The sequence below is a fragment of the Anopheles coluzzii genome, chromosome 2 (genome assembly GCF_943734685.1).
Source record: "Anopheles coluzzii chromosome 2, AcolN3, whole genome shotgun sequence".
In the NCBI taxonomy this organism is placed as follows: Eukaryota; Metazoa; Arthropoda; class Insecta; order Diptera; family Culicidae; genus Anopheles; species Anopheles coluzzii.
This window is the reverse complement of record NC_064670.1, coordinates 5,461,890-5,489,606: the sequence shown is the minus strand read 5'-3', so window position 1 is coordinate 5,489,606 and position 27,717 is coordinate 5,461,890. Positions and strand designations below refer to the sequence as shown.

General features: G+C 46.0%; 1 protein-coding gene across 2 annotated transcripts in view; it reads right to left on the bottom strand.

Annotated features, from left to right (window-relative positions):
- Nucleotides 1–27,717, bottom strand: part of LOC120950600 (homeobox protein unc-4-like) — a 61,634-nt gene that overhangs the window by 33,217 nt on the left and 700 nt on the right. For both annotated transcript variants that reach the window (XM_049610932.1, XM_049610931.1), the window contains exon 2: nucleotides 25,089–26,026. In XM_049610932.1, coding sequence (XP_049466889.1) covers nucleotides 25,089–25,488 — 400 coding nt within the window. In that variant the 5' untranslated portion in view covers nucleotides 25,489–26,026. The remainder of the gene's footprint in view (nucleotides 1–25,088; nucleotides 26,027–27,717) is intronic.

The following is a 27,717-nucleotide window of genomic DNA, read 5'->3' as shown; positions in this document are numbered from 1 at the left end:
CAACTGCTGTTGCTGCGGGTTCGGTGGATGGAACATTGGCGAAATGGCGAGCTTTCCGAACATCATCAGCATCAGCATCATAATACTACTAGCAACAATAATGCCCTTATGCTGCCCTGGACACAATAGAGGAGCTCGGCGCTCGGTTTATTAATGTTGCGCACCGGTTTTTGTGTGTCCGATGTTCAAAGGAAGGGGGGAGAGAGTGTGCATGGTGCCTTTTTTGCAAGCATGTTTTATCCGTTTTGTTTTATAATTTTTCACCACCGCTTCGGTTGCGCCGGTAATGTGCTGAATGCATTATAATTGTGTTGAAAAGCGTAAAGGTGGAGGAAAAATTAAAAATAACCTCTTCACTCATGATGGTGGAAGGTGGAGAAAACGGTGTACATAATTGTAGTTGGTTTTGTACTTCATTTTTCATATTATATTCTGCCTCTTTTGGGGCCTTTTTTGCCTCTCTATTGTTTGGTTAAGGGAGTGGGTAGAATGTATATTTTCGAGAGAGAGAAAAAAACCCACTAACAACACACTTTTGGAGTGGTAAAAGTGTTTAAACAATGTGCAATTGATTGTTTAATAACCGTTGATTGTTTGAAATATTTCATCGTCAAAATTCATATAAAACATACTATTAAGCATGGCTGTCATGGAAAATGGTGAACGCATTTTCTTTGTTTTCCATCAAAGTATCATTGTATGCATTCAATTTTCTCTCACGATATGCAAACATTACGTTTGGGGGAAATAATTATCCTAACTTAAAGCAGCACCCGTAGTGGTAGTAAAAATTAAGATCACTATTTCCACGATCGTTTATGGAGCGGAAACTGCTTCAAAGTTGTAATATTACACTCCCAAATTGTTCATTGTTCTGCTCGAAATGGAGAACGTCGTTTTCCACGCTAATAGTAAATCCTGCGCAGTGCATCTATCTTGAATCTTTCTCGATTTCCATAATATGATCGTTTCCATTCGCACCTCATAAAAGTGATGAAAATGTAGCAAGTGTACAATTTCATGACTAGAAAAGGCTGCCGTGCTTTTTTCTTTCGCTTATCCGCACCCTTTATCGTCGATAACGCGCTGCTTTAAAGCGTCCCAAAAGTGTAGCGTACATTTTCCCAGCCGCCTGCAAAACAATGCGGAACGTCAACCGCGGGCCCAACCGTCCAAACCGGCATTAGTCCGAAAATAAATGAACTTTTGACAACCGTCAACTGGCCTGGCAAGCGTGGAAAATGAGCCCGACCAATTGTACTGAATAAAACACTACGTTTGGTCCAGTTTCCGATCTCCGAGGGGGGAGGAGACGGAGGTAGCCCATGGTGCCCGACACCCGACCGGCCAGTGAAAGGTGGCATGCCATAAAATTCCAATTTCGTTGCAGTCCGGGCATATTTATTCGAGATCATTATCCCTACTGTCCCCAAATGGGCCAGCGCCCGGGGGAAAAATGCTGGGATGGGAACAAGCTGGCAGAACAACGGGGGTGGGGGGTTAGGGACATTTTATTGCCCCGCAGCCAAATGGTGGTAAATGCTCCCGTGAGCTAAATCGATCGCTAATCGATTGACCACATGTCGCAGGCGGCAAACGAAGCGGGGGGCGGTTGAGGTTCACAAATTTATTCCCACCACCACGGCATCGAGGAAATAGGGCGCACTGGGAGGACCAGGATGGAGGATTTCGTTTCCATAAGTGATCGATTAAAATGAACATTTGTCGAAACGCAAGTGGACAGCACTACATTTCCCCACGTCGCGGAAAATGCACTAGAAACTACAGCCAGATGAAAGATTAGCAGCAACCAATGAGGAAAGGGGAGCGAAAAGCAGACATTAGAGCTTCATATTTTCGGTGAATAATGTGGTGAATAATTGATTGTAGCCTCATCATTAGTGAATGTGTTAATTGTATTTCGCTCCGAAAACACGCACCGAGCACGCAATCGAAACGCCCAAAAGCACGCACACGCACGGGGTGGCATAAATTTTCCAACAGCATTATTTCCATAAAAAGGCAATTAAATAGAGAACATAAAATGGCGCTTAGAACAGTAAGTGTATGTGTGTGTGTGTGTGTTTATTACGGAGAAGAACAATTTGTGGTTATTCGGCGTTTATCGATTATTTCTATTAAGAGAACACGTCAGCAGCACAAAACACTCACAAACACTTGCGTCTTGGAGAGCGTGCTGCGTACAATATTGGACGGTTTGCAGTAGCAAAACCTGAAACCTTCTAGTTCAATGTATCCATTTCATTCAATATTGGCATACCGCACACATCCTTCCCCTTTGCCTGAAGCGCAATCTGGAGAAATTGTTTAGCAAAAAGCATACGCAGAGTACCATTTTGCGCAACGAGAACTCTCTGGAGTGTTTATAAAATAATCGGTCTGGGTCTCTCGGTTTGTGGATTCTGGCCATCCAAACTCCACCTCCAATTCTTGCTCTTTTTGGTCTGTGTGTTAGATGTTCGAAAGAGACAGAGAGATGAAGAGAGAATGAGAGAGATGAGAAAGGAATCTTATGCGCAGCATCAAAAGATTTGCTCGATTTTAGTGTACTTTCTTCGAAGATATGTGATCCAAACATGAAACAAACACATCGACAGGCTAGGCATACACAACAGTACAGAGTGTCAGGCTGGTTTGGAGGAAAAATCGATATTGATCATTGCGATAAAGAAATGGCTTTAAGATTCGCAACATGCTTCTTGTCGGATGGCAATATTTGAATGCTCTCCTTTTAGCTTCTACACTACTTAAAATTTACTTAAAATATTCAATTTTTGCTTTGTAAAACTATCGCTGTCATTCTTTTCTTCCACTCCATCACAAAAACCATTTACAGGCGCTTTTCTTCTTGGACGCACCATTTCATCGCGCGTGTAAAACATCGCACTAGAAGAAAGCGGCATGTTTCTTCAACACCGCGGTGCAGGAACGGTGCGATGTATTGCTACCACGCTGCACAACATTCCATCCCCAACCCCTCCCAAAAACGCTCTCGCCCAAACAAAACGCTCATCTCGTTAGAGCCGTTCGCCGTTCGACGAGATCACACCAACACTAACGCAGCATGCGGGCTACATAAAGATTAACCCCCTTGTTTAGTGTGGGGTTGGAGGGGATATGATTGTGAAGAAACGGAGTTGCTCACCGTTGTTGCTGATGTCGATGTTCTACCTTCTCTTTCTGTATCTCGGTCTCTTTCTCTCAGCGAAGGGAGAAGCAACCGTTCACTTCACGCATGTGCCTTTTCTTCCAACGCAACATCTCTCACCCCCTTATTTTTCCTCTCGACAAATTTTCCACCGTTCTCTCTCGCTCGCTCTCCCTCTCTCTCTCTCGCACACAAGCGCCCAGCACAGCAAGCGATGAAATAGCGCAATAATAATTTCCCACAATGGCGACCAGCCCGCCGAAAAGGAGCGACTGTCTTTCCATCCCGCTTCAGCAAACACACGCGCGCGCTCTACGCAAGCACCACAACGGGGGCAAACGGTTCGCAGTCGCGCTTATGCTGTTGGGCTGCTTATGTTTTATGCTCTCTGCTGTTTTGCTTCGGCCCGCTTCGGGAGGGGCGTGTCGCATTATCACGCCTTTAAAAACAATTTCAATGCAAGCACCGTCGTCGAGGAGAGTGTGATGTTTTTGTGTTGTTTTTTTTTACACTTTTCAGTGTAATGTTTTGCTGTTTTTTTGCTTGCTTGCTTGCGACGGTACCACCTCAACCTTATTTTATGCACCAAGAGTGTTGTAATTGGCCGTCGATCTGCCGCAAATATGTTGCTAATAAATAGTGTGCCCCCGCCACCTCTCGGGGGCAGTATGCTCGCTCTGCTCGCTTTTGTTGCCCTTGCCGCTTGTAGTTTTTTTCTTCTTCAAACCCGGACCCAGGCCTTCGGAATGCCAAGCCTCGTCGACATCGATCATTTTGAGGATATATTATTTAGCAAAGATTTACGGTAGAAGGAGCGTGCGGCTCCAGAGCAGGGGGTTCAGTTTTCCTTTCGGCGTTCGGATTTATGAGCCCGACTCGATCGTCAATCGGAAGTTAATAAATTTATGCCTCCAATGCGATGCACACTCGGCGTGAATTGTGGTTCGCCTGCATTAGGACACAGCCTTGTCGATTGGTTGTGCCCCGGTCAGCGGTTGATCGAATCTTAGCGCCTAAATTTATACCACTAATCGGGCTGGGATGGGAGAGCATCCTTGCACTGGCACGGCGGGTATCGAACGGCGGAGCTTCGAGTGATTTATTCTAAGCAATTTACGACGACGACGATGCCGACGACGCATTTTCGCATGCGGCTTTTGCGTGCCTGCAATGAGCGTACCTTCATGAACATTCGGGCAGGGAATCTTTATTAGCGGGTTGGGTCAATCGATGGCCAAATTTTGGTCGGTTAAGAGCGGTCAAGCGGGGGGGCAGTGGCACAACGGGGTAGTGGCAGAACAGCGTTTATCATGCATACGATAAATTGTGCAAACTGTGTGTAGCAAATCGGGCCCACCCGATTGTCGTGCCGTCGTGGTGAACGCATTCACAATACATGGTAGACCATGGTGCGACCCCGTGTGCCCTGGCCATTGCCGGTGACCGATGAAAAACGACACCACAGGAAAATTGGATGTCGCAGCTGTCACAAGGTGCAGGTGCAAAGTTACGACAACCACGGTCCCCGATACAGTTGGCTGGGAAATGTATCGCTTAGGCGAGAAGAATAGAGATCTGTAAATTGTCTGCGAGGTCATTTTTCGACACCAAGCTTGTCGCTCGTTTGGGGTGTCTGTTTTGTAAAATTTTACCAATTTTAAACATTTTAACAAGTTTGATTTAAATTCTTTCAATAAACTTCAGTTCACTTCCCCCAAATAAACACTACATCTATAAGAGATTCGAAGTAAACTTCCCTAAAAAAATGAAACACCGAGCTACAAATGGCACCGATTGCGAACGATTTATCAGCACCACCGAAACGGAACGCGCTGCAGTGTCCCTCTGGAGCAATTTGCTGAATCTTCACGCATCTCCCAGAACCTCCCCAAAAGCGTTCGATGTTTAGCGGGAAGGATTAATCGATAAACACTTGTCACGACAATGACAAACGATCCAAAACACGAACTTCTCGTGCGCGCATGTTTAACGCGCGGGCGAAGCCTCCCATTTAGTGCACACGCATTTGCACGGCAGTAAAAACACCTGCACACGATATACACTTACGTACGTTACTTTTACAGAGCATTGGCAAAAAAGGTTCATTTCTTGTTTTGTTGCCTGACCTCTCGTTAAGTAGTCCGCAGAGTAGCGTGCTTTGAAGTCTGCTTGCGGTGGCGCGTTGTGTGCAAATCGGTTTGATTTAATCAGAAGCGAAAACTATAATAACACCACCAATGCTGCAGCCTGTTTTAACGTTGCATGTATGCCTATACGGTGCGCCAAGCGGCAGGAACTTTAACAAGAGACCAGTACGACAAGTCTCTTATGAAAACAGATGTGTGAATTATAGCGCGCGGATGGCGATACTCCGAGGACATTCCGAGGATATGCCCGCCGGTGCCCGACACGAACTCTGCTGGGACGCATAAATCAACGGAGGAAAACGGGTGCTGCATGAATGCAACGACAGGAAGGGGGAAAATCCCGTCCAACCCTTACAAATGGAGCGGTACCCGTACGACAAGGCAAAAGTCAAACCCGAAGCATAGGGATGAGCATAACAAAGCGTCTCATTGTCGTTTTTTGGGCGAAAGGGATTCCGTGACTGCGTGAAGCAGGGAAGGACTCGGCTCGATACAGGTGCTCCTAGGGTGGAAGTGGTGTTTTAATAAACTACAAAATTTAATAATTTAACATTAAATGCTTTTTGGTGCTTCGTTTTATAAACAACTCTCCCATTTTAGTCAATTAATTTTCAATTAATACCACAACTTCACGGTGAAAATGCTTCAGAATTATTTACAGAAAGAGAGTGTGCACTGGTTTTAACACCATTCTTTCGCTCACCTTCCCATCGAACGTGTGTGGTAGTGTTTTTTGCAGAGCTTGTAGTTAATTATTTGCCCAGGCGAAACAACCAAACCCCGCGAAGCCCGCGAAGCAACCGGGTGCCTGTGCGCCACGGCTACCGTGTGTCTGCGTGATTGCGTGCCGTCGGTCACGCGGTGATTGAAAAAAGAAATATGTGAACAAAATAATTACTATAAAAACACAAACACCGATTCGACCGACCTGGACCTGGCACCCGTTCGTGTGCGTGGGCCGTTTCTGTGTCGCACGTTCGATCGATCGCACCGGACCGGACGGACGGACGGACGGACTGGGGTCACGTCCCTACAGCCCCTTCGCCTGGACAGCTTGGCTAATAATTGCTGCCATTTATTACTGCCATCTCCCCGCGCGGAAAACCCCTTCGCAAAGGGAGCACGGAATAGGGAAAGACTTGGCTGTGTGTATGCGTGCCAAAAAGAGCCAAAAAGAGTCTACTAGGGCAGGAGGGTAACAAAAGGGGTGGTGTACAAGATGTACGGGCGAGTTCCGGGTGCGATTCGGGCTTTGGTTAATTAAAATGTAAATGTTTAACCTCAGGCACTGAAGAGCTCGGGTGATGTTGTTTTTCTTTTTGTCGCTTTCCTCGTACGTGTATACTTGTGTGTGTGTGTGGGTTTGGTTTGGTTTACAAACAGAAGGAGAGGAATAAGACACGGGGGCCGCTTATGCTAATAATGAAGGGAAAGGATTGTAAATATAACGCCTCATTCCAAGCTTGTCCTATTTTCCGACTCATTGAAAACGGACAGCTTGAGGAATAGAGTTCGTTTGTGGTGGAAATGTGTGCTTCAGTTTTAATTAATAGCACCAACACATATTGTCCAAATGTATTTCAAACACTCCAACCAGGAGCTCACAAAACACGATACAATATTGTATTTTATAAAGTTTGTTCATCGCACTTCCCCTGGAGCGGGAATACACACGTCGAAACTTTGTCAACTCTCAGAGCGGTGTGTGGCAAAGTTTTTCAAGCGGAAAGCCGCAAACTTGTCCTGTCAGTTTATTCCTCTGTATCGCCATGCTCGGCACACGTACAGTCACGTACTCGCACACACACAAGTCGAGTTATAGACAAACTGAACAGACTGCCAAAGACTCATTCCTCCCCAAAGGTATGGAGCATAAAGAGACACACACATATTCGAGAATGCTGAAGAAATCGCCCAACAAAAACCTTTCCCACCTGGGGAAAGAAGTACACTCCACGAGAGATTGCGCATCTAAACAATCATCTCCGTACGCGGCACTAAGGCGTGACTACAAAGGCGTCCAACAAAACGAGCAAAGATCCATCGCAATAAGAAGTTCGAGGAGAATGTACATCGTTTGCCGTCCGTTGGCTGAACGGAACATGGATCGGAGCTGCTCCTAAGAAGTCCATAAAGTTTTGGGCCAATGTTGTCCCTTTACCATATTGGATCGGCGAGTGTGTGTGTGTGTGTGAGCAACTTTGTCGCAGCGGTTCACACTGAAAGGCGTTTTGTTGGCAGTGCGTGAATAAAGTAATCGGTCTTCAAGTTGTTGTCGGTTAGGCAGTCGCATAATTATTGTACCGATCGAAGCGACGGTAAGGGTGGAAATGGACTTTTGCAACCTTTTGATGCTGAAAGGAGAGAGCCCTTTAGCTGCTCTATTTTATGCTCTACCTTTGTGGCGGCACACGGCACTAACATTGTTGCTAATTGGTTACTGCCGACAATGTGCAAATACCGATCGGGCATTGCAGAGCGAAAGATCAACGCTTCCGTGGGCATGAATCGATTCTCCTTTGAAGGTATTGTTCCTGATAATGAGATGTTACTAATGTGCACAGTCAACAAACGCGGGACCAGGTGGGAAATATTCCACTCACAAACGCTGTCGTTGTCGGTGTCCAAACGTTTGATGATAAATGGGAGTTTAGTATGGCACGATTGGAATGGTTTTCTTTTTTATGGCAACAACATCGAACAACAACGAACAAAATCTCCCAAAAGTGGTTTGCAGCATTGAAGGGGAAGCGAAACACACACAAAAAAGCGAAGACTCCAAGGTGTCGGTAAGAATTAATCAAGTCGTAAGCGTTAGCGGTACTAAATTAACTCGCCCCGAAGAAAAACGGAAAAAACGAAACCGACCCAATCCGCGGTAACGGCCCAGCGCACTGCCCAGCGGGAGATTCTCGCCCCGAGCAGGGAGGGAGCATGAGAGATTAAACCGAACAACGAACAACGAAAAAAACCCATCTTCCACCGCTGCCGATGCTTTTCGTGATCGTGTGGTCACGGCACGAAACAACAAAGCGCTGTTGGTGCGCCTTTTCAAATACGCATGGGATAGGCAGGGCAGTGGCTACGGCAGGAAGGGCGGCGGCGGCGGCGGCACGAGAAAAGAAGAAATAAAATAATTGATTTAAACCTAATGAACAACTTAATAATAATTATCATTTCAGCTCGGAATTATGGACGGGAAAAGCGTAAACATGAACAGACGAACGGACCGAACGGGGGCGCAGCTTCAAAACGCGATGCGGAGAGAGCCCCACGCAGCTCCCATCCAGCGGGGATGAGGGGATTGTGTCTTGTTCCACTCTTGCGCATCTTATTAGCCTGCGATGGGCTTACAGAAAAGAAGTCAAAAAAAAAAACTCCCCACTTGTGGAGAAAACAAAATTTCCGTCCACAAAATAGTCACCCCCCGCGCGCGCGCGCGAAAGGCAAACGACGTGCTTTGCGTGATGAGAGGAAACGATCATCCTCGGGAATGGGTGGAAGATCATGATCACGACGTGCCATTGTTGATGGCAGCCCTCCGGTTGGCTCTCCGGTAACAACGACCACGCCGCTTGAGGACGCTTTTGCTTGTCGCTTCTTTGCTTAACATATTGCCTGTTTTATGATTAACTGTCAGAAGGTAGACATTTATAACAGCACCAAATGATAGTTTTAGGAGTTGATGTATTCCTTGCCATGTATGCTGGTTGCGCGTGTGTGAGTGTGTTTTGATGTTTCACTATTGTTGCCGCTGATGCTGCTGCTGGAGAACCGCCGGTTCGACAAGACGGGGATCAGTTAACACAGGTTAACAATAAGCGAAACAAATGAGGAAGCAGACAGGGAATGAACGAGAGCCGCGTTTTATGAGAAAATGGCCACGGGAGAGGAAGGACCATGACTGGTGGTGCCCGGTAAGGCAGTTAATAAACATCTTCATGCTCTTTTAAGGAGAAGAAGGATGATAATCACACCCGAACTGTGGTGAGTGAGGGTCCCCGGGGTCTCCCAGCCGATTGCGGGAGAAGACAGGCCTCCTCCGCCGCTGGCCCACACTCTTTCTCGCGAGCGCGTGTATGATCCGGATTGAACGAAATTATGTTTCGGTATTTTAATCTTATTGATCGTTACTGGCCAACCAAAGGGAGGAGGGTGGTGAATGGCGAATGCTGCGATATCTTCGACAGCCTGCGTCCGATGCTGTGGACGCTTCACGGGAGCTGCGGGGCGTCGGGAAAACGGGAAAAGATGTGAATTTATGAGAAACTCACCAATAATTAACTCTCTGCCTGCCTGCCGAACCCTCGACGGGGGACTGCGTTAAAGTGAAAACACCCGCAGAACGGAAGAAAGAGCAAGAAGGAATGCAACCAAACGCAACAAAGAAGGGCGCTCGATCGAAAACGGATTTGTTACATCTTATTATGGAGGATTGTGTTCGCAAAAAAAAGATACAAAAAGAGAGAAAGAGAGAGTGAGGGAGATAAGCCGCATTGCCGCGGGATACACACAAGGCACAGGCACGGATTTTTTATAATCTAATTTTAAGCATCGCTTTTATCGCGCCTTTTCTGCCCTCTGCCCGGCATGCCCACACTGTGTACGAATATGGTAAAATGATGATTAAGACATTAAGAGGTAAGCGATTGTCAATGATCTGCCCGGTAACCCGGTGCGCCGTGTGGCAACACCGCCAAAATGGAATGCATCAGATCAATAAGCTGCGACCAATAAACGGGCGATCGTGCTCGTGGTGCTGATGCTGGTGCTGGTGGGTGTATTATGGAGCTCAGCAGAAAAGTGCACGCGATGGTGGAGATCAAACGTGACGACGTGGTATGAAAGCGCGAGCACCATATTATCCTTTAAATCCTCCCCCGATCTCGTTCGTTCGTTCGTTCGTTCGTCGTGCTTAATCCCGTGACGATACTTCATCCTCTTGCTTCGCTTCTTTCGCCGGCGGAACAACAAGCTCGATCGTGTGGATTGGATCGATTTTCAAACTAGCGCTCGTTTCAACGGCAAACAATCAATCTGCCTGCCTTATGAATCGCCGTTTTATTATGGCGTGTGTGTTTCATCATCATCATCATCGTCGTCGTCGTCGGCGTGGGTACGTTGTTGAGTGCTGATTGAGGTTAATTTTTATGAAATACTGATTGTTTTTCTGCACGATCCTGCCTCCCCCCTCCTCCTCCCATCATCAATTAGTGCGGTCCATTATTATGGGTTTCGGTAATCGATCATTTACGCTTCGGCTAAGCTCATTGTTTTAAATGTACCAGTTTAAAAAGTGTTCGGAAAGTGTAATAAAATTAACGAGAAAACATTTCATAAATCACGGACTGACTTTAGAATAAACCAACTGGGAGGTGAGAAAGGAACCGAGGAAAAGGAAACACAAAACACACCGACTAACAAGCGGCTCAAAGTGGACGGACTTAAAAACTTATTAAGCACAAAAAAAAACAGAAATCCTATAAGCTCATCTCATTCAACTAAATCCAACAGACTAAAAGAGAAAAAGAAGAGAGAGAGATAAAACAGACACACAAAACTCAAGAAAACAATCGAGAAAGCAAGAGGCGAAACAAGCAAACACATTTAAAAGGTAAAATATATGTATAGTATAGGAGGAACAACAGTTAAACGGCAACAGCAACAAAAAAGCACAACCCATCAACACAACAAGCAAAACAAAAGAGGCCGAGCAGCAACAAAAAATAATATAAAAGAAAAAAAAAGGGCAACAAAACAAACCGCCCGAACAAAGCCGAAAGAATGAAAGAAGCGCAGCGAATCCCACAACTTCAGGTTGAAAATAATTCATTTGCCGACTATTCAATTACAAAACGTGTAAATAAAGACATTTTCTCACTTCCAATTTTATGCAGCTTTCGTGAAATGTTGCTTCGTGTGTTTCGTGTGTCCAACGCCCCCCTCCCTTCTTTTGACTCCTCGCTTCCTCGACTCCGCTTTTCGCATTCGATTATAAACGACGTGTCCATCGTCGTCGTCCACCTCCTCCTACTCCTCTTCCTGCTCCACGTCGATGGCTGACTGGCCAAGGAATGGAAGGAAGCTTGAAAGTTAGCCCAACCTTCCCCTTCCCTCCCCTTTGTGTGTTGGCAGTAAAGGTGGGGGAAAGCGATCGCTTCTTAAAGCTCGCGGCAGTTACCCTTCGTGCCAGTCCCCCCCCCCCCCCCCCCACACAACAAGTAAAAAAGGAAACTGACGCAACTCACAGGGCCGCGCGGCCAAAAGCGGCGCGCTGTTTGTTGGTGCGCGCCGCAAAAGAGCCGAGAGCCGCATGATGGCATAATAATAATCGTAACGGCGTGACGGAGCAACCACGGAGCACTGGCAGGGGGTGGAGCACGGAGGGGAGTGACTTTTGGGGTTGCCTCTTTTATTTTGTCCGCCCGGTCGGCGAAGGAATATGGGGTAGTTATGCCTTTTTCGCTTGTGTGTGCGTTGGTGCCTGTTGTCCGCCAAGGGGGAAATTGGTGGGGCAAATGGTGGGAGGGAAGGGTAGGCTTGTAAAAATGCCAACAAACACAACGACTAAATTTTATGCCTTTGCTTTCCTTTTCTGCTCCACTCCTGTGCTGCAGTCGCTCTGTATTGCTTTCCTGCCTCTTTCTCGCTTAAAGTCGCGCAAAGTTTTTCCCCTGATTGTTTCGCGCGTTGGATCCTTCGAGCAGCCGTGAAACAAGTGCTGCCGCTGCCGGTGCTGCTGCTCCTTTGGCAGGCCGCGTTTTTTTTTGTTTGGGTTTTGCTTTGCGGGGGAAAAAGCCGTCGGGAATGAAGTCGTTTTCGGCCGACGTTTGGTTGAAATTAATGAAGCTCCCCAGCGTTGACGAGCTTCAGGATACGCACCCGAGGGATGTGGATGGGGAACTGGCAGGCAGGCAATCCGAAAGCAAGATGGTGATATCCAAGAAGGCACAGCATGGAAAGGTGTTCCAGGCAAAAGCCAAAGCAGCAGCAGCAGCCAAAGGGCTAACCATGCACGCCCCCTTCCGACACACGCTGGCAAGGATTGCGCTTTGATCGCGGGGCACCGGTTCGGGGCGATAAGAATGCAGCCAGCGCAAAGCGGTAAAGCGGAAAAGTTTCAACTCTCAGTGAAAAGCGGAAGCGAAATTTCAACAAAATTTAATGAAAAGTTTACTCACTGCTCTATTTTGTGCAGAGTTTGTTTAATTAATTTCTGCACTCGCCCCGGGGGCGCCATTCCGGGGCGACCAATTTTACCTCATTCATTTTCACAAGCACCGAGGTCGATTTGTACAAATGAGCAGTAATTGAAATTAGTCGCGTGATCTGAACAGCGGGCACAGTCGACACACACACACACGTAAGGAGACGAAAAAACGACTCAAACACCACGTTGTTCATTAGGCCCTTTTTAAGTTTTGCAGACACTGGCTCTCCGCCCTATTGCACCCCGTAGTGTTGTCGCACCTACCGACAAATTGATCGCCTTTAGCAGCCTTCGTACTTTCTGTACAGTGAAAACCCCTTGGGGAGGGAGGGGGGCGTCTCCTCTTCACCCGGCTTCTCGGCCCCCCAAACGCAAAAACCTCCCTTGTCAGAGTCACAGTCGGCACGAAAGCTTATAATTGATGCCCAAACATGAGCGCGAGAGCCCTCGCAGCCGATGTATTATGGAGCCCTGTGTGTGTGTGTGTGTGTATGTGGCTGTGTGCCGCAAAACAGTTGGAAGGAACCAGTTTCAGTCAGCAAAAGCCGACCGCGCCGACACGCCGACTGGCAGACTGGAAACTCCAAACGCATCCCAAAACGCAGCGCACGGCGGACGGTGTTGCGAATGCGCAGGCCCGAGATGCGCAAAACCCTCGCAACCCTCGCAACCCTCCTTCCGCTCCCTTCCCTGGGGGCAATAAATTGTGAAGAGATAATAAGAACGAACGTTAAAAGGATAGTAAAACCGAAAATTGAAAACAGCAGAAATAATTTCAAGATAATTTACCGCTCGACCGGACGGACCGGCGGCCTGACTGACTGGCCTCGGGGGCGGGGTTGGTGGTTCCTGGTGGAGTGGTTTGAGCGACTTCTTTCTTTGCTGGCATAACGAGTGTGACTGCGAGTGTCGCGAATGGGCTGGGGGTCGCCCAAATCTGTTACACAAAGCTCGCCCCAGCTCAGCAGTGGTTTACCTTAAACTCGCTTCCTTTCGGCGTCCTTAAACGGCCCCAAACAACGGCGTGTGTTGTCCGTGCTCGTACAATAACAACAAGCGCTTAAGCTCATTAGGTGTGCCAAATTGCTGTGCCATCAGCTGTGTTGGACTACAGAGACAAAAAACGCATACACAAAAAGACGGGAAGGATCTGTTTCTCCCGCCAGTGACGCTCTACACAACATGGCTGCGGTCCTTGCGGTATGGAGTGGAGCGAGAAACGGCAATTTTTCTCCAAAGCCGTCGGGGGGGAATTAACATTCAAAAAAGCAAGACCAACTACACGCGGGCGCGGAAAACCCCTTCAGTTGCTGTTGCTGTCTTGTTTTCAAACAGCATGTGCAAGCGCGTCCCTCCCCAAAGGAGGAACTACGGGGCGAAGGTGGAAATTAATGTGTCACTTCCGGGCAACAACAGCAGCAGCAGCAGCAGCAGCAGGAAGGCTGCACAAGATAAGATTTTATCAGTCGAACAACGTGTTTGTGAGTTTAGCGATGGTGGTACTACACCCCAATACCAATATGGACGTCTTATTTGGTGGAAACTCTACAGTAACGTTTTAAATATCTTTTTTAAATAAAATCATAAAAAAATGTCCTGCTCATTTTCGAGGCTCGGAAAAGTCATTCTGCATTTAAAAAATAGGCGTTGGTGCTAGGCCCATAATTAATATGTTATTATGTTAATCTACATTCAATTTTCCTCCTTCATCCACGGCGCTCACGGAGTGATGAAAATTGCGTGCACTGAAGCGGCTATAATGTGCGCCTGTGTGTATATGTGTACATGCCCCTGGCCCATGCCACGCAATGGCGAGAGCTTTTTTTTGCTATGCATTATTAATTGGACTTCATTGAAAATACCATATTTGTACCCGTGGCTATAATTATGGGAGTGCCAATTGAATAAATTGACATATTTTCCGCCTCAAACCAGCGTTTGACAAACAGAACTATTGTTAGTTATGTTTTTCAGCGGTTTAATATTGAAGCTTGAGTGCAAACAATCTACCGACAGAAATTAAAGTAAAATTAAACTTTTTAAACAATAATTCCAAAAACTTGCACAGCAACTCGTATTTCCCATCGTCGTTGGCCTCCGTCGCTGCCAATTACAGTGTCATTAATAGGAGCTCCGACAGTACAGTAGAGTACAGTACAGTGCCGGCAAAAAAGGGTGTGGTGCTTGCTAGCTCAACAAAGTAGTTGGGAGAGTTTTGCGGAAGGGGCGGGGGAGTGATTTCGAAGGACCACGTCAGCAAATGGCTGCAAAGTAAAAGACCTAGGAGAGCTCCTATTGACAGTTGAGCAAGTACGGCCAGCAAGCGCGTGTTCTGGCAGAATGGGAAACGTTCGTGAAAAGCTCAATTTGCTGGAAACGATTTGGAAAGTTGGTTGAAGCGTGTGTAGGTTTAGGGATCAACTTTTGAATGTTGAAAAATTCCAAAATCCCACCGTAATGCTGTGTAGCATGATTTTTTTTTACATTTGTTAAAAAGGTAATAAAACAACTTTTGTGCAGCAACTTCCCCAAAAACTCCACTCCATCCAAACCACTGGCCATGGGGTAACCTTTGAGGGGGTGGTTTTCGTGTTTTGTAGCTAATTTAATTTCACGCAGTTCGCAGTTGCCGAAATGGTTTGCTTTTTTTAGCACAGCTTCCGTGGAAGTTTGTTTGCGTTGCGTAGGCCTACAGGCACAAGGACACAAACACATACACTGGCAGCCAAATCGTGGGGACAAACATACACATTCCCCCCAGGGTAGCGGCAGCACTCAACAGCAAATAATAAAACTTAAAACCACAAACAGTTTGATTGGTCTTTTGAGTAGCAGCAGTAGCAGCAGAAGTCTGGAAATAAAACTCTGTCCCCCACACAGAGCATAACATCACGACACAAAACTCCACGGCAAAAAGTTATACTTAGCAGTAGCAGTAGCAGCAGCAGCAGCATCATACCTTGCCATCGAATGTGACAGTGGGGAGGAGGAGAGCATCGGGCAATCCAATTTGGCATCCAATTAATCTAAATTTTCATACACAATCTATTTCTTTCATCTCTCGCTCTCGAAGCATTGCTCTTGTGGCTGTGGAGCGTGATACTGATACTGATGCTACTGCTGCTGCTGCTGCTGCTACCGCAATTTCGATCACATCCCTTGTATTATTTGCCTTTGATCCTGCTGGTGTTCCTGGAGAGTTTGGTGGAACCGAGAAATGGCCTTTTTCGGTGGAAGGAGACAGAGCGTTGCTACGAACATGGTTGCTACGATCCGTATGGTAATGTTTCGAAATGTTTCTTTTTAATAAAACTTAATGTCGCTTTAGGATGTGTTCGATGTGGCTTTTGCGGTACACCAAATGTTCTCCAAATCTAGTTCAATCAACGGCACGGCTCTGTCTCTTGTCTATAGTCTATCTTGTTTCTTTCAATTTGAAACCAATATGCGCCTCGTGGGGATTGAACTTGTAGTGAGTTTCGATCGAACGTTCAATAATAATAATTCACACAGCGGCATCTGATCCCTCGAATTGGTCTCGAACTATCCACTTGACATGGAGAAACCCACAAAGAGCCACATTTTCCATCCCACAACATCCCAAGAAAAAGGGACAAGGGATCATACGGCAAAAAAAAGATGATGAATAGCAAACCAGCAAAACACCCTTGAAAAGTTAAACCCTTTTTCCTCCCCTCCCAATTCGCCACTCAATTGGCCACTTTGCCGGTTGATTTTTCATCCCGAAAGCAAAAGGGGCGAGCAAGCCAGGGGTTTTCAGGAGCACGCAGGAACGGACAGAAGCATCCGAATCCAATTGTAATTGAATGAACGAACGAGCCACCGAGACACGCCACCGATCTGGTTTTCTGGTGGGATTATTTATGAGATCTTGTACGCCGGGTGTTGTGTATCCCTTTACTTTTGCACTTAGCAACGGTTGCGCGCACCTGCCACTGCGCGTGAAGTGGCGCGAGAAAAATGAGGCAATGTTTATAAAATAAACCTCCTTACAAGTACCAGCACTAGCACCAGGCGAGAAAGAAGCACACACACTAAATGATTGCAAATCGGATGTAATTAAAGGCGTTTTTCTCGTGCCCGCAATCCCGCAATACTAATCCGGGTGTGGTTTTTATGTAAAATACGGTAACAATCGAGCTATGCAACAACATACGGTGCGTGACGAAATGGGCAGATCGAGTGCCCGTCTGTTTGAATTGTTCCTTAGGTTTTGTCACCCTTGATTGCACAGAAACACAGATTGACCAAGGGTCCTAACCCCCTTGCTGTCACACCAATATTTACACATTTGTTTGGTAGAGAGTTTCCCTTTACTTTTCACCTTTGGAATAAAAAAAAAGAGGGAATTGCAATTCTTATTTGAGCATTAAAATTGATTTCAATCGTAAACGGTGTTGGTGGTTTGATTTTTTTGGTTCTATTTAAATTGTCTCCCATTTCTATTGGACACAAACCAACACACACACACTGCTTCCGAAGAGCATAAAGAACCCTTCGTTTTACATAAAAATGAGTTCAGAGTTGGAATAAATTTACACCAATCCTTGTTTTACTGCCCGTGTACGTTACACAAAGTTAGTCCTTTGTCAAGGTGGGACACGGAACATGTGGTGAACCCGCTTCGCCACCCCAAAAGGACCTCCTTTTTACCACCCCACTAGGGGGGCGAGGATGTAAGCTCCATTGCCTGCCTCACCTCTATCAAACTGAGATTTTATTTTCCCAAAAGTCTAAATTGCTTGGCAAAAGGTTTGAAGTCGTCGTCTGCCTCTGCCCCGTTTCTTCTACTTCAATTGCCACCAATCCACCCGGTGGGATGTCGTTCCGGGCTTAGCCACTTCCTGCTAACACCCGTAAAACCGTTCGCAAAATAAGCCAATTCGTATTCCAGTTGGCGGCACTCGTCTTACGAGGAACAGGCCAGCCAACAGCAGCCAACAGCAGGCCTAAGGAGGCGAAAGAAGGAGGCGGTCTTCGTTTGTGGTTTTCGTGCTTGCCTTGCCCAAATCCCCTCTCGAGTTTCGAGTGTTTGTAGTTTTTTTGCTTCTTCCTCTTTTATTTGCCCTTCATTCCCACCTACCCAATACCGTGGCCCTTTTTCACGCATGGCACAAACCGTCCTCTTTTTGGGTATGTGTGTGTGTGTGTGTGTGGGTTTGGCCGAGTGTTTGTTTTATGGCAAGGGGCTTTCAATGGTTTCCTGCTTCGCCGGTTTAGACACGGCTTATTAGACAAATGTGTATCGAATTGGATTTGAATCAGCACAATCATCCGAATGCTGGTTAGTTTGGGGTCGGTTCCCGTTGCCGTTCGGATAAGATGCGTGTTTATCCTTTTTGGGGGGGAGGGGGGGGATGGCAACACAAAGTGAGGCCAATAAAAGTGGTAAGGATGTTTTGACTTTTAAATCGGCAGGAGGTTTTGGGAAAAAGCCATGTTTGCGTCCAAAAAAGAAAGGATCTTTCGAAGGGATTGTGCTGAGTGTGTGTAATGGTAAAACTGTAAAATAGTCTATTAAAAGTTCAGTCCTAACATTTAACTGAAGGAACGTTTGCAGGAAGGTGTGGAAGAGAAAGTGCTTAAAACCTGGTGAGTTGGCAAGTATGATAACTACCTTGTTGTTCCCCGTTCGTTTTCGTTCAGTTGTGAATCGGCTGTAATACATCATCAAAAAACAGTCTGTGCAAAACAAACCCAAAAAAGCCCACATTTCCTGACTAGGGGTTTTGAAATAATTTCACGGATTGATAAGCAGATGCTGCTGTTGGGCCAAAGGACCTTCGCGGCACACGCACAGTGTCTCTATTTTGGGAAGTGTTTAATTTCCAGATTTCCATCCACCGATAACTTGCCCGCGCGGCCGCCTTTTGTTGTGTGTTGCGCCACACAGCACAGCCCAAAACCCAGCCAGCGCATCACACGAGAGTTTGCTATCGTAGCTATCCTGTTTGTCGCCCTGCCTGACAGTTCCATTTGCCATTTGCGATTTGCCCTCGTGCCTTGCAGCGCCGGGTATGGCCCCTTTTGCTCGCTGTATCCTTATCTGATCTCCCTCCCTTGCTCCGGGTTTGCGGTGGTGGTGGTTTTTGGTGGATGTGAACCCACTCATCATCACCGGGGCTCATCTTTTGGGGTGGAAGAGTTATAATTGGAAAAAAACCCACCGCCTCATCCTGACGACGGAGGGCCAAAAACAACGCGGGCGCGCGTACGCAATCTGTTCGCATTTGGGTAACGGGTAACGGGAGAAGATGCTCGTATTGTCAACCGGAATGAATTAAATTACATTCGTTACAACTCATTAGCACCGAATGGTGAATGTTTATGGTTGCTGTTACAAGTTGGATGATAAAACCAGCCCGAACCGAAGCAAGCATGCCGTGTTTGAATTAGAACTATTTAAAGGGGGAAGATATGGAAGGAGGATCTTTTCTCCCTCCCTCTCCCTGGCCAAAAACGGGTTAGATAGAAGGGGGACAATTATTCAAGCCAGTTGCGGCCGTCACTTTGATGGAATGATTTTTGTTAATAACTTTCTTGTGGCGCTAAAGTAAAGTTTGAAGAAAAACGCGTACATCACGTTACTCACATAATTCAACTTGCGCTTCGCATTCGGACAATTTAAAGAACTGGAAAACCGTTACTGTAAAACAGTGCTCCCCGGCACAGCACACGTTCGGTCCATAAATCTTCATCAAGATACTCGTAATGGCTTCATTTGTCTCACTTCTCACTATTCTTTTGCGGGGAGGATTCGCAAGTGGCAGGCAAAAAAACTATCCCACTGCAAACGATAAGCGGTGGAAAGCGTTCAAACCGTGACTACATTTTCGCCTAAGCTGCTCTATTTTACATAAACGCGTTTCGTGAGCTGCCACAGCATGCCCAAAGCACACACAGTACATATTGACTTTTCACCAAACAATCAGAAATCCATTTACAATGTTTATTTGTTCGTCGAACCCGCCCCCCGAAAACGCGCTCCACGTGGTAGACCAAATAAACGCAAACACCAAAACGATGCTGCTTTGTAAAACGCGTCTCCACGGACTTGCTGGTGCGGCGCAAAACATGCAAAACGCATCCAAGCACGCCATGAAATCTGATCCCAACGCGACGGCGAACGGTTCCGACGGTTGCTGCTGCTACTGCTGCTGATTATGATTATTATGCGCCGTCGATGATGATGGTGATGATGATCATGCTTACGCCAGTACGCCGCACGGGGATGATTATTGAAAAGCGTGTGGAAATAGAGGCTCGAGAGTTGTGAAAATTCTGGTGTTTGTGGTGTTTTTTAAAACTTTAAACTTTTATTGTAGCTTACACATAAGAAGCATCTAGCATGAAAAGCGTTATTGCCCATCTCAACACCCAGAAACTGTGGTTTCTCCTCAAATGTATCGTTTCTCCTATAAGAAAGTACGCATGCAATTTGAATACATTTCACATTGAAAATCGTACCTGAAAAATGTATCCCGATTGGCTTTTACCATTTCCATATTCAAATTTTCCCTTTGGGAGAATGTCTTTTTTGCGGCTGAAATGATATTACAGTGAGCGAAACAAACTGAATACATATTTTATGCGCACTGTATGAAGCTACTTACGCGATGTAAATGCTGTATTTGCAACTGTAATAGAGCTGACAATCGCATACATTTATTGATTTCACGTGTAAGACGATACTTTGTCTGTTTGTCGAAGATGTTCTTTTTGCTAGAACTGGTTGAATCATGCTTTTAAATCAAGCCCGGAATGATTACAACACAAAAGCAATCAAAGCAAAGACATTTACACAACAATTTCGACCACACAAATTCTACGAAAATTGTGCAGTTAAAACACAGTTCTCGGTACCGCAAAAAAAAAACAGGCGAACCGATTAGCCGTGTTTCCCAATTTCCAGGAACACTTGCTATCAAGCTCATTAGAAAAAAAATGGTGAATTAAATGCTAAAAACAATTCCATTTATAAACAACTCATATAACTCGCAAAGGGGAGCAACAAAGAAAGAAAGAATGGAAGAAAAAAACTACTCGACAAAACCGATTAAATCGATTAACCGAGCTTAATCGAATGCTGCAAAAAACAATCACTCACATGTAATCATTCGGGGTTCGTTCCGGGGTGGTCTTAATGGGCAAGCAAACTGTCTTAATTGCTATTGTTGACTCATTGTAGTGTGTTTAAAATTTATTTCCAGCTCTCGGGAAGTCTTTCCTCTGTTCTTCCTGCTCGTTTGGCACCACAATTCGTTAGGTTTCACTGTCTCAACTTCCTTGTCTCCGGTTGGACAGCAGCGTGCACGTTGTCGCAAGCAGCAGTGGCGGCCGGGAGACAGCTTCCCCACTGCAAGGTTGTGCCCACTGATAGTGAAGCGAAAAGAATGAAACCACCAGCACCGCTGAGCGCAATCAAACGAAATTAAATACGCGATCGCGACCATGGAAAGGGATCATCATCGAGACAAACACACACACGCGTGCGTGCGCGCACGATCAGGGCAGCGCTCAAAAAAGGTTAGGACGCGGGGTCAATCCAATCAACTTCCGGCGCCGTCCAAATCACACACTAGTTTCATCAGCCACATCAGCTCAATCACTGCAGCAGCAGCACCAACAACCACCACCCAAAAACGGGCAGGCTCATGTAAACAAGAATTAATGAGACGACGATGTCAGTCACAGCGAAGCAGCTTGGGGGTGAAGATAGAGTTTTAATTTCCTCACTAGCGTGTGGTCTCTAGGCGTGGTTGGTTGGAATTGAGCAGAGATTTATGTCGAAACAATTCCCGGAAAGTTTAAACCTGTCAAACTTGTGTGTGTTGAATGAGTGTGTTATCAATCAACTGACAAGTGGCGCCGGGCGGGTTTCTGATACCGTACCGACCGTCCGATCCGACCCGTTTCTAATCAATTCAATTTAAAGGACACTCGGATGAGCCCCATCGCCCATCGCAGCGAAGATAAATGGCTTTTTAATACAATACATTAAAGGCCATTTTCCAATTTCGCAACGCGCACGCGGAAGATCGAAAGATAATATTAAATAAAAACACAATTAACACCAATCGATCTTCGCCATTCGCCGCGATCTTCCTTCCGCCGACTCGTTTTGAGAGGTGAAAAATTACAGCATTGCTTATGAGCATGTTTGAATATTAATACGGTTTGGGGCCGGTCCAACAAACCGTTCAACGTTGGTTGAGGCTGATCTTCCACACACACACACACACTGGGTGACCGGTTTGTTTGCGTGTCAGGGCGAGTGGATTGCTAATTATGCGATGCGTTTAAATTAAAGCAAAAAAAAACAACCTCTGACTGTCCGAACTCTGCTCTGCTCTGCCCAGTGGCTAAGTGGCCCATTACTTCACTTGATTCGTGAAACTCAGTTGACATTGAGCAGAATGTGTGTGTGTGATAAGAGGCGGCCAGAGAGGCCAGCATGATTTATTGCACAAACGATTGCGTGGATTCGTAGAAATGAAAGAAATGGCCCATATCGCCGTGAGGAAGTAGAAGGTTCCCTCTACCCAGTTTCGGAAAAAAGTGTGAGGTGCTACGGATGCTGTTATCAACAAATTAGACCAAGCAAGATTAGCTAAGACCACGCAAAATAGACATCAGGCGGAAAGACACTCGAGCCTCGCATCACTTTCCAGCCACTGCAAAGGTCAGCAAAGGTGTGGCAAGTGTGGAGCGCGAGAGGTGACTTGGGGTGAGATGGAATGGAATTAGATACTAATGCCGGCAGTCTAGGGTACACCTAGACACACACACACACACAGCAGGAGGTGTCAGATCGATGCTTCGTACCGTTTTATTACAACACCCGCCCCAGACACGCAGACACATCACATTACACCTCGCAACAGGGACGATCATCAGCAGCTCCGGAGCTCCGTTAACTAGCGATAAATAAACCACCGTACAGTGGAATGTGAATTCCTCCAAAGATTCCAAAGATCGGCTGAAGATCCTCCAAATAAAACGACCACAAAAAAATGCTGTGGCCACTAAATGAAAATTTCAACATTCTTTATGAAGCTCCACAACACGGAGCTCAATGACACGGCTATTGAGCCGTTGAAGCGAGAGGGGGCCGGGTGTCGTCGAAAGCTCAGCAGCCGCTTTCCCATTATCCGATTAGTTACGATTATTATTACACCCGTTGACGACATTTTAAACCGGCAGCAGCAGCTCCAGCAGCAGCAGCAACTCAATCCCCATTTTCTTTACACACTGCTTCTGCTCCGGTTTTCTTTCTGTTTGTGTCCTCCTCCAAGGTGCAGTGTGTTGCTTTATGTTTTCCTCGATTTTGAGCTTCATTTCGTCGCTTTGTCGCTTCGCTGTTTAGAATATTATTTCAATAATTTGTCGATTGATTATCCGAAGCAATCGGATATGCAAATGTTTTGCCCGATCGCCCGATGGCTGATGAAGACATTCGGGGATGAGTATTTAATGATTTTATTGGCGTGACTGACCCGAATCACAAACCACTGGGGCGTGTGTGTGTGTGTGAGAGAGTGTGATGCCATATTGACGCATTGATATGGTAGGATTTGTCAGTCTTAAGGCAAGAAGAATATCTTAATTTGATCGATTTTCAGCATTAGAAGAACTGCTTTCAATTAAACTAGCAAACAAAAATGGTCATCCATTATCACAAAAGTGTCAGATGATGTCACAAAGAAGCTTCTCTAAACAAGCGGCTGCATTGTCGCAGCAAGGGAAGCTCATCTGACATTTCAGCTAGCCAAAGTTTCGATCCACTTCATGGCCTATTACGTTACTATTTCCACCATCAGCATGTATTTTAGTGCCAATCTAACAAATTAAATCGCTCCAACCGAGCCGTTCCCTCACAAAAACAAGGGATACACTCAGCTTATTCCGTTCAGTTTTTGTGAGTGTATTTTTAAAAATATATTTAAAACCCACCACACACAGTGCCTTCTTCCACCGAACAAAAAAAAAAAGGAAACCATGTAGAACCAATTCAACAATCGCAATAAAAACCTCCATAAAACGAAACTGTGACCTAAACTAAAGTCAAATAAAACTCAAGCCCAACAAACAACAAAACCGCCGCCCCGTGGATGGGTTTCGGATTTCAGCCGCATCTTTAATGCAAAATGGGATCGATTTTGGGATCGCTGTAAAAATAATAAAAAAAAGCCCCAAACGCTTAGCTTGTGGATCGTGCTATCAGCGTTTGGGGGGTTTTGCGCTACTGGATGGTTTACACCGGGAGGGATTCGTTCGCTTCCCCCCTTTCTTTCCATAAAGTGCCTCCGTGTGGGATGTGGAGTGGTTTGCGTGGAAAGTTTATTATATTTGATGCGAACTAAATGACACTGTTTCGGGCGGGGGACGGCAACATAAATAACTTGGCCGCGTGGTGTAAAATCGATTGACCAATGGCTTTGGGAGCAAGCAGGTGGTGGTGGAAACGAAACGACCAATGGATAGCAAATTAAGCTGTAAAACGATTAAACTTCTGGTGTTTTCATACAGTATTCTGGGGTTTTATGGTGCATCCTGGCTGGCGATGCTGGCACAACTATTTACGATTCCATGGCACTGGCACAGTGTTGGGTTGATTCTCGCTGGACAAATGAAACTGCCCAGCGGTGGGCAGTGGGCTTTATTTGATGCTACTAGTATTTAATCAATGAACAGTTTTATACTAGCCGCCACAGACCCTTTACACCTATACTCATGCCCCGAGAGAGGAGGAGAAAATTGTTGTCTATTTTTTCCCCCGCTTCCTTTTGCACGATGCGTTCTAATTAGTGTGCAGCGAGGGAAGATAGAGATTAAGAAAAGGAAAGCCCTTCACCAGGTCCAGCAGTGGCCGATTGGCCTCGTGTCCAATTACTACCATTATCGCTCCAACTACGACGACGACGATGATGATGCTAATGCGCCGCTGCCGCCGCCGCCGTTGTATTGACAGCGCGTTTCGTGATCGTTTGTGTTTGAGTGACTTTAACAAATAATTGAATTATAAATCCGTCACCCCGTTAGCGTCGCGTGGACTATTATTGAATTACAATAAAATGATAATGAACAGGAAGCAGATGAGCAGGGAGGAGATGAGCAGCGGGGGGTGTACCAGGCGACGAGCCGAGGTCGCCGTAGCTGCTGCTTGAGACGACGGTTTTGACTGAATAATTGCATCGGCACCGAGCGAAATAAGAGCACCGCACAGAGCAAATGCTAATGGCGCTAATAATGATGATGCCAGTGCACGAGAGAACTACCCCCTCTCCCATCCCATCCCACCAGCACACTGCTTCCGAGATGTTGCTCTCGTTAGTGGGCTGGAAAAATAAACAATTACTCATGGCCTGCTCGATGTGCGGCGTTTCGCTAATAATTGGTACGTTGTTTTGCACTGTACGGCAGATCACTTATGTGCTTAATGTGCGATTTGTTTTGACCCACACACACACACACACATGCACAGACACACTTTAATTCCTACTTTATCAATTATCACGATCAAAGTCGCATTCCCACCTACCTCGATCATCGTTGGAATCTTCGCTCGGTGGTCCCTGCATGGCGCGATGAGGTGATATGTTGGGATGGGTAGCACCGTTCAGCAGCCCACCGGACAGTCCGTTGGCACCGGCACTGCCCAAACCCGTGCCGGCTCCACCGCCGCCACCACCACCACCACCTCCGCCGAGGCCGGGCAGGTTGGGCGGTACACCGGGCGGGCCGAAGCGGGGCCGGGCGAGAAAGTGGCCACCGAACACGTTCGGCACACCGAACTGCAGGAAGGGCGCCCATTGGGGCGGTACGCTCGACCGGTTGCGGGGGGCGAGCTGGGCCGCAGCGGCCGCCGCGTACAGCTGCAGGGCGGGCTGCGAGCCGAGCGTTTGCAGATTCTGCAGCATTCCCTGGTGCTCCAGGACCATCGCTTGCTGTACCGGAGAGCGGGCGTCGTCAACGACTCAACCGAATGGGCGCGACCCGGCCCGACCAAACACACATGCGGACGGGCCTGTTGCACACACACACGCACACACAAACAGACACTGCGGTCCAAACAGAACGCGAGACGACAGAATATCACAAAGCAACACCGACACAGACAACACAATGGATGAGCGACTGTGAGGTCACTAAACAAATCCTGTTTTGACACTTTCAGGCTGTCCCATTGGAAGGATCAACACAGTAGTAGGCCTTTTCTCACTCGTGTCACTCGGTTACAGTTTGACACTTTGCACCTTGTCGATTCGGACCGTTTTTCCGACCTTCGAGCAGGAAACGAGGATGATGTTTGCTTTTTTGTTTTAGGAAATCATACTGCTGTTTGCTTGCCACACAATTTGCACACTTTTACGGCTTTTGTTCACTGCTGCCATCATGGTTTGTAGCATAAATACATCTTTGATTGTTAAACTTTACTTCTATTGCACATAAATTGCACTGGTACTGTTAATTATGGATCTATGGAAGAGATTTAATCAAACTATAAATATATTGCACCATTCGATGTTTCGAATTGAAAATAAAAGAAATTAATTAAACACATAAATAAGCGACATGTCACGTCCCCTTTGTGTCGTGAAACGTATTGCTGAACACTTCAATTTGCCGTCGGGAAGTCGCAACTGCAGACGGATGCATCGTGCGCTACTGCCAAAACATTCACACTGCACTCAACACATCTCTGCAACATTTTTGCATTGTTTTAGTGTTAGTTTTTGTATAAACTTTTTTTTATTTTATATGAATTTTAATACTTTTTTCCTACAAGTAGCGCATGATAAATGTACAAAGACAAGACTCTATCACTGACAACACGAGTATTTAATACACTTTTGCCGAGTTTGCCCCTTTTTGTATATAAAACTCATTTAAAACTTAATTTAATATAAGTTTTCCTCCTGGTTTATTGATTTTAACTGATTGCACTCTTTTCACTCAATCACCGCTAATAGTAATAGCATTCCACTGCCGACAAATCGCTTCCCAATTCGCCAATTGTATGAATATAAACACCAATAAATTTCAATCCACCACTGATTCCGTGCTCCCTCTTTCTTTGAGTTCGATTACGACCAGTCTTTTGTTCGCTATCGACCTCCACTTTGACACTTGGCGGGGTTGAGTTTTCCTTCGCGAATGCCTCTTTTTTATCCAAACATACGAACACACACACACCAGAGCAGCCAAAAGACCAACCTGTACGGAATAAAAAGCCCGTCGCAAAAAAAACACGGCCAGCACACGGCAGCACCCACAAAACATGGGCTACGAACGGGCTCTAATCGTTCCCCGTTTCGACGACTGGAGCGGCACTGTTTGCTCCGCTATAGAAACGATTGCGACCAACAAACAGCCACCACCGACAACAAACAGCAGCAACAACAACAACGGAACGCCAGTTTGGGTGTCCTCCTCTCACCAAAACACGCGGAAAACCGTCTGTCCGTACGGGGTATCGGAGCTTTCCCACCAAACCCTGCAAAGCGGCGTGCACACACGGCCAGCAATCACCTCGCACGGCACACGGCCGAAAGGGGGGGGGGGGGGGGGGGAGTTGCGTGCGTATCGAGCAGGCAAAACTACACACATACACTATGGCAAACGCGCAAACATTCACTGCACATGGGATGCAATTTTACACTAATCGGACCGCAAGTGTGCAATAGGTTTTTTTCTAGTCTTTGAAGCTCACTTTGTCATTTGTACTTGTTTTGTTTGTTATTTTTCGATAACGGTGGCTTTGTAGTGTGGTATGAAGTGTTTTGTAGTCTTTTTGTATTTTGTTTTTTTCTTATGTTTTGTTTAAATGTTCAATCATCGTTTTTCGTTTTGAATAGTTTTTATTTGTTTCATTTGTTTTGTTTTTTGTACATCTTTATTTTAATTGCTATTTTCCACAAATGTTTCAGTTTTAAAAGTCTTTGTTATCTTTTTTTATAATATTTAATGTTTTGTTCTGTATGTTTTGAATTAATTCATTAAATAAACAATAAAAACAAAAATTCATTGATTTCATTTATTCATGTTTTTTGTATATTCAGATCTTTTTTCCCACTTTGAAACTAAATTGCCAATTTATTTCAATAAAAGTCCTTTCAAATAAATTTGCTGTATAATTTTGCTGTAAAAGTGACTAATATTTAACAATA